Source organism: Chrysochloris asiatica, unplaced genomic scaffold (assembly GCF_000296735.1).
Source record: "Chrysochloris asiatica unplaced genomic scaffold, ChrAsi1.0 scaffold00299, whole genome shotgun sequence".
In the NCBI taxonomy this organism is placed as follows: domain Eukaryota; kingdom Metazoa; phylum Chordata; class Mammalia; order Afrosoricida; family Chrysochloridae; genus Chrysochloris; species Chrysochloris asiatica.
This window is the reverse complement of record NW_006408817.1, coordinates 2468983-2475820: the sequence shown is the minus strand read 5'-3', so window position 1 is coordinate 2475820 and position 6838 is coordinate 2468983. Positions and strand designations below refer to the sequence as shown.

Genomic DNA, 6838 nt, shown 5'->3' with positions numbered 1-6838 from the left:
AATTATTTGAAGTCTGTGTGTTAATGCCCAGGACTCCAAATTCGGTTTGAACCGCAAGGCCGTGGATTGAAACTCACCAGCTGCTCCTCGTAAACCCTAAACAGGGTCTCTATGGGTCCGAACCCACTCGAAGGCATTTAACAACAACAATCCACAGCTTTGGTAATTGGTACAATGAAATTGTTTGCATTTCAACACTAACTCCGTATGAAATCAAACAAATTCTTAACCTCCCACAAGTATTCTGAATAGCCTTATTGTGGTACGTAGGCTAAGCACTGGAGTACTAACCCATCAGTAGCTCTTCGGAAACCTTATATAGGGTTGCTGAGTCACAACCAACTCTATGGCACTTAACAATACTTCATAAAAACGTGCCCTCACAGTGTTTATAAATTTACACGCAATTTAAATTATAATAAAAATTTCGAATAGAGCTAACATTTGTAGAGCGCTTCTTTGTTGTTATTAAGTGACGTTGAGTATGTTCCAACTCATAGCAACCTTGTATAGGGTTTTCCAGGAACAGCTGGTGGGTTTGAACTGCCGCCCTTGTGGTTCGCAGCACAGTGCTTATCTACAGCGTCACACGAGTCCCATGTGCCAAAAGCTTTAGTGATTAATCCTCACAACAGCCTTACGAGGTAAGAACTATCAGCATAAGGATGAGGAAATTAAGTTGTAGAGAATTTAGGGTGACCAGACGTCTACGCGGAATCACTACTTGGCTTGTCCAAATTCTAGCGACTCCCGAGAGCCAGAGCGTAAGTGCAGAAAATCAATAAAGCCGGCTTTCCAGCAAGAGTCGAGGCGGGGCTTCTAAGATCCCAGCATTCCCCTCTTGCCTCCACCAAGATGGCGGCGCCCATGCTGCGGTGCCTTTCTCGCGGCCGGTGGTTCGGTACAACTGACTCCTTAGCAGTCTTGCCCCTGGGGTTGCGTAAGGCCCACTCGGGCGCTCAGGGATTGTTGGCAGCACAAAAGGAACGGGGCCTATTCAAGGAGTTCTTTCCGGACCGAAGTACGGAGATAGAGCTCCCAGAACTCTTCGACCGTGGCAGGACGGGCCACTCCCCCCAGACTATCTACTGCGGCTTCGACCCCACGGCCGACTCGCTTCACGTGGGGCATCTGCTAGCGCTTCTAGGTCTGTTTCACTTCCAGCGAGCCGGCCACAATGTGATAGCGCTGGTGGGAGGCGCCACTGCGCGCCTGGGGGACCCGAGCGGCCGCACGAAGGAACGTGAGGCGCTGGACGCTGAGCGCGTGCAAACTAACGCACGCGCCCTGTGCGCAGGGCTGGAGTCGCTGGCGGCTAATCATCAGCAGTTCTTCGCTGACGGGCGAAAGTGGGGCCGCTTCACAGTTTTGGACAACTCGGCTTGGTACCAGAGGCAGCAGCTGGTGGACTTCCTGGCGGCCGTGGGTGGCCACTTCCGTATGGGCACGCTGCTTAGCCGGCTGAGCGTCCAGACGCGGCTTAAGAGCCCTGATGGCATGAGCTTGGCAGAATTTTTATACCAGGTGCTCCAAGCCTATGACTTTTACTACCTGTTTCAGCATTATGGATGCCGGGTCCAGTTGGGTGGGTCTGATCAGCTGGGCAACATCGTATCCGGATACGAGTTCATCCACAAGTAAGCGCCTTTCGACCCTGGAGAAATTCTGGGACCAAATAAGTTATTCTCAAATAGTGCAGTATTGTTGTTGTTAAGTGCCGTGGAGTCGGTTCCGATTTATAGCAACCCTATATTTCCAAGGGACGACTGGTGATTTGAACTGCCGACCTTGGGGTTCAAACCTACCTTGCGGTCTAGTGCTTTACCCTAACTAATAGTGCAAGTGCTTGCTGGGTTTGTTATTTTTTTCCCCCGTTAAGTCTTTAATATAACTGGCTAGTGAGAAGTAAAGGACTAACTTAGTGCATTAACAGTAAGGGACTATTCTGAAGCTCCTTATGAAATAACCGCTTGTGAAAAATCAGGTCAGAAAAGTTGTGGATTTCATCATCTTTGCCCAAGTAGCACTTTCAGATTTTAGAAACTGTAGTATAAAAATCTGTTTAAAAACAAAGAATTTTATTACAGCGAACAAAAGTTTCACCAAACGCGAGATTCCTAATGGGAGAAATCCAACAAAGGTCCTCCAAAGAGTTATAGAGGTTTATTAAGGCAAAAATTGGTTTCAGCTGGAGTATTTTTGACTGGTTGGTTTCTTTGCAAGAATGACGCCAGGTGACCATGAGTTTCTTGGTGGGGTTGGTTATGTGCCCGTGGTTTGGTGCGGACTCATAGCGACCCTGTACAGGGTTTCCGAGGCTGTAAATCTTTACAGGATCCGAAAGCCTCATCTTTCTCCCCTGGAACAGCTGGTAGTTTCCAATTGCTGACCTTGAGGTTCGCAGCCCAATTCCTAACCCCTACGCTACCAGAGCTCCTTTGAGTTTCTTGGAGCAGCTGTTAAAATATACACTCAGGGTACTTACTAATAGGTCAGGAAAACGTTTCCTCCCCACCCCCATCCCCTAGGGGAGCTTGGGGTAATTTTGAGAACTGATTTAACTACTAAAGTTACATGTTTAACATTATGTCTAACACCTGTGTAAGTTGCTGTTGCTTACCTCATGCTCATCTACAAGGGGAGTGTTGTCCAACTCATAACCACCCTTGATAGTGTTTCTGAGGAGCGGCTGGTGGGTTTAAACTGCTGACCTTGCTGTTAGCAGCCCAGTGCTTATCCTACAGTGCTACATCAGAACTGCATTTTTCTCTAGATACAAGCAGTTCTTGCGGTCCTGGTGTGGCGCTGTGGGATATGCACTGGGCTGCTAACTGTAGGTCAGCGGTTCAAACCCACCAGCTGCTCCTCAGAAAATCCTATACAGCAGGGATGGGAAAAATTTTTCTGCCAAAATTTTTAACATAATTCACAGGCCATACAAAACTATCAACTTAAAAATTGTTTTTGTTAAGTGCCCTTGAGTGGGTTCCGACTCATAGCGACTCTGTATAGGGTTTTCAGGGAGCGGCTTGTAAACTTGACCCACCGACCTTGCAGTCCAGTGGATTAGTCCACCGCACCACACCAGGACTCACAACTTAAAAGTAACCTGCTGTATTTGGCCAAACATTTAATTTGTTGTTGTTAAGTGCCCTCAAGTCGGTACTGACGCATAGTGACTATGTTATAGAGTTTCCAAGGAGTGACTGGTAACCTTGTGGTTCAGTTAACTCACCCCCAATGTGGAGTCTGGTGGCGTAGTGGTTACGAGTCGGGCTGCCAACCTCAAGGTCAGCAGTTCGAAACTACCAGCAGTTCCACGGGAGAAAGATGAGGCGTTCTGCTCCTGTAAAGATTTACAGCCTTGAAAACCCTGTGCAGGGTCATATGAGTCGGAGCCGACTCCATGGTTCTTAACAACAATAATGTGTAGTCCAAGGAGACCTGGTGTAGCACTGTGGATTAATGTACTGGTCTGCAAAGTTGGTTTAAACTGCAAGGTTGGCAGTTCAACTTCACCAGCTGTTCCTCGGAAATACTATACAGAGTAGCTAAGGGTCAGAATCGACTCAACAGCACTTAACAACAACAGTGTGGAGTCCAAGTTCTGTTTGAACTGCAAGGTCAGCAGTTCAAGCTCACCAGCCGCTCCTCAGAAACCCTATATGGGGTCACGATGAGTTGAACCAACTGACAGCACTTAACAATAATGTGATGGTTAGTATGGCGCTGTGGGTTAATGTGCTCGACTGCAAGTTTGGTTTGAACCGTAAGGTCGGTGGTTCAAGCTCATCAGCAGCCCTTCAGAAACCTTATATAGGGTCGTTATGAGTTGGAACCAACTCGACAGCACTTAACAGCAACAATAAATGTGATGGCTGTGCCAGACCAAATTTCGCAGGCTTTATGCAGCCCTTTGGAGTCCTGGTATAGTGCTGTAGGATTAGCACTGGGCCCAAGGTTGGTTTAAACTGCAAGGTCTGTGGTTCTAACTCACCAGCCATTCCTCAGAAGCCCTATACAGGGTTGCTATGAATCGGAACCGACTTGGGCACATATGGCCCTTGCACCCTGTGTTCTCCAGTTCCCCACCCCTGCCATATAGGCAACTTAACAGCAGCTTGCATCTAAGTCAAAGGTGTAGTGGAAATTCACAGAAATTGTAGTTCTAAGTGTGGTTACTTAAAACACTATAAAGTGGGTTTGATTCACAATTTATTAGGGACCTTAGTTCTTATACAGAACTTAAATCTTGACTACCCTTTATCATGCCTGAATGACCTGGACCTCCTTGATTGAGTGGCCTGTGCTTTATCCTTGCACCCTCCATGTTAGTCTTGTGGGTGTGTGTCTCAAAAAAATTTTTTCCCAATTATTTGACAGTAATACAGTTTTTAATGGCGTTTTCAACAGCTCATTTAATGTCTCTTTCTGATTCCTCCTTTACCCAGTTTTCTCTCCTTCCCACCCAGCCTGGTGTGGCGCTGTAGGGTAAACACTGGACAACTAAATACAATGTTGGTGGTTTAAATCCACCAGCCATTCATTCCTTGAAAACCCTATGAAGGGTGGTTATGAGTCAATCAACAAGTTAACAACTTAACACCTTACTTGCCTTTGGCTTGCATTTACATTTCAGAATGACAGTAGGGTGCCTAGAGAGTGCCATGACAGCACTTCAGAAGAGCAAAGAATTCAGATTGAGAAGTTCAAGGGTGAGTAGCAGAACCTAGGATGACTTGTGCTTGAAACACATAATGAAATCATGAAATTTTTCTTTGTGCATAGGCTGACTGGAAAAGATGTATTTGGAATCACTGTCCCTCTAATTACAAGCACAACTGGAGCAAAGTTGGGAAAATCAGCTGGCAATGCTGTTTGGCTAAACCGAGATAAAACATCTGCATTTGAATTGTATCAGTTCTTTGTCAGGCAGCAAGATGATTCTGTAGAAAGGTGAGTTACTGAAAAAAATACATAAGCTGATGATACAATGTTGGTCTTTGTATCCCTATATGCCTTTTTCAGTTTTGTTACAGTCTATTTAAGGCAAGGTCAACTGTTCAAACTCACCTCAAAAACCCTATGTAGTGTCACTGTGAGTTGGAACTGACTGTATGGTACTTAACAACATTTAAGGCATAAACTATTGTCTCACCAGAATTTATGTAATGAATTGTTTTGATTTACTAAATTTTGGTAAAGGTTTGAAATGATGGAAATGAGAAAATACTGTCTTTTAAAATTTTTATATGCTAAAATATATATAACGAAATTTGCCATTTTATCCATTCCTAAGAGTACATTTTAGTGGCATTGATTACATTTACAATATTATACAATTACCTCCACTATTTGCAAAACTTCATCACCCAGAACAAAAACTTTGTATTCATTAGCAATCATTCCTTCATGTTCCTCTCTCCCTAGCCCCTGGTGGTGGTGGTGATTAATGTGCCATGGAGTCAGTGACCTTGTATAGGGTTTCTGAGGCTGTAAATCTTTACGGGAGCAGAACGTCTCGTAGTTTCGAATTGCTGATCTTGAGGTTAGCAGCCCAATTGGTAACCACTACAGGAGTCCTGGTGTGGCGCTGTGGGCTAATGCATCAGACTGCAAAGTTGTTTGAACTGCAAGGTCAGTGGTTCAAGCTCACCAGCTGCTCCTTGGAAACCCTATACAGGGTCGCTATGGGTCGGAATCCACTCGACTGCATACAACAACAACAAACACTACCAAAGCTCCTCCCCTTAGCCCCTTGTAACCTCTAATCTACTTTCTAGTGTCTTGAATTTGCATGTTTTATGTATTTTATGGTATCCTGGTGTGGCAAACTAGGATAAGCACTGAACTGCAAAGTCAGCAATTACAACCCACCAACTGCTCTTTGGAAACTCTCTATAGGGTCACTATGAGAAACAACTCAATGGCACTTAACAACAGCAGCTATTTCATATAAGTAAAATAATATTTGTCCTTTTGTATTTAACTTATTTCACTGAGCGTGTTTTCAAGATTCATCCATGTATCAGAATTTCTTTTTTTTTTTTAATGGCTGATTAATTTTCAGTTGTACCTGTATAACATATTTTATATATCTATTCATCTGTTGGTGAACACTTGGGTTGTCCCACTTTATAATGCTGCAGTGAGCATTGTATCTGAGTTCCAGTTTTTAGTTCTTTGGGGCAGGGGGGTTATAATTGCTGAGTCATATAGGAATTCTATGTTTTAACTTTTTGAGACACTGCCAAACTTTTCCACAATGGCAGCACTGAATTACATTCCCTCCAGCAAAGCACTAAGGTTCCAGTTTCTTCACATCTAACCAGTGCTACTTTTTTCTTCTCCGTATAGACACTGTAGTAAGTCTACGTAGTGTCTCATTGTGCTTTTGATTATGCCTACTGCCTAATGCGTCAGACTGCAAAGTTGTTTGAACTGCAAGGTTGGTGGTTCAAGCTCACCAGCTACTCCTTGGAAACCCTATGCAGGGTCATCATGGGTCGGAATCAACTTGATGGCACTCAACAAGAACAACAACTGCCTAATGGTGTGACACTCTAGGATCAGCACTGAACTGATTACTGCAAGGTTGGTTGGTGGTTCAAATCCACCAGCCACTCCTTAGAAACCTTACACAGGGTTGCTATGAGTGGAACCAACTCAATGGCACTTAACAAAAGCAATGCCTACTCTGGTAGCGTAGTGGTTATGAATAAGGCTGCGAGCCGCAAGGTCAGCAGTTCGAAACTGCTAGCTGTTCCGTGGGAGAAAGATGAGCCTTTCTGCTCCCGTAAAGATTTACAGCCTCAGAAACCCTGTACAGGGTTGCTAT

At 44.7% G+C, this 6838-nt stretch overlaps 1 protein-coding gene across 1 annotated transcript in view; it reads left to right on the top strand.

Moving 5' to 3' along the window:
* Positions 1-855: 855 nt before the first annotated feature.
* Positions 856-6838, top strand: part of YARS2 (tyrosyl-tRNA synthetase 2, mitochondrial) — a 47071-nt gene continuing 41088 nt past the window's right edge. The window contains exons 1-2 of the mRNA XM_006874765.1: positions 856-1637; positions 4789-4956. Of these exons, the coding sequence (XP_006874827.1) occupies positions 856-1637; positions 4789-4956 (950 nt within the window). The remainder of the gene's footprint in view (positions 1638-4788; positions 4957-6838) is intronic.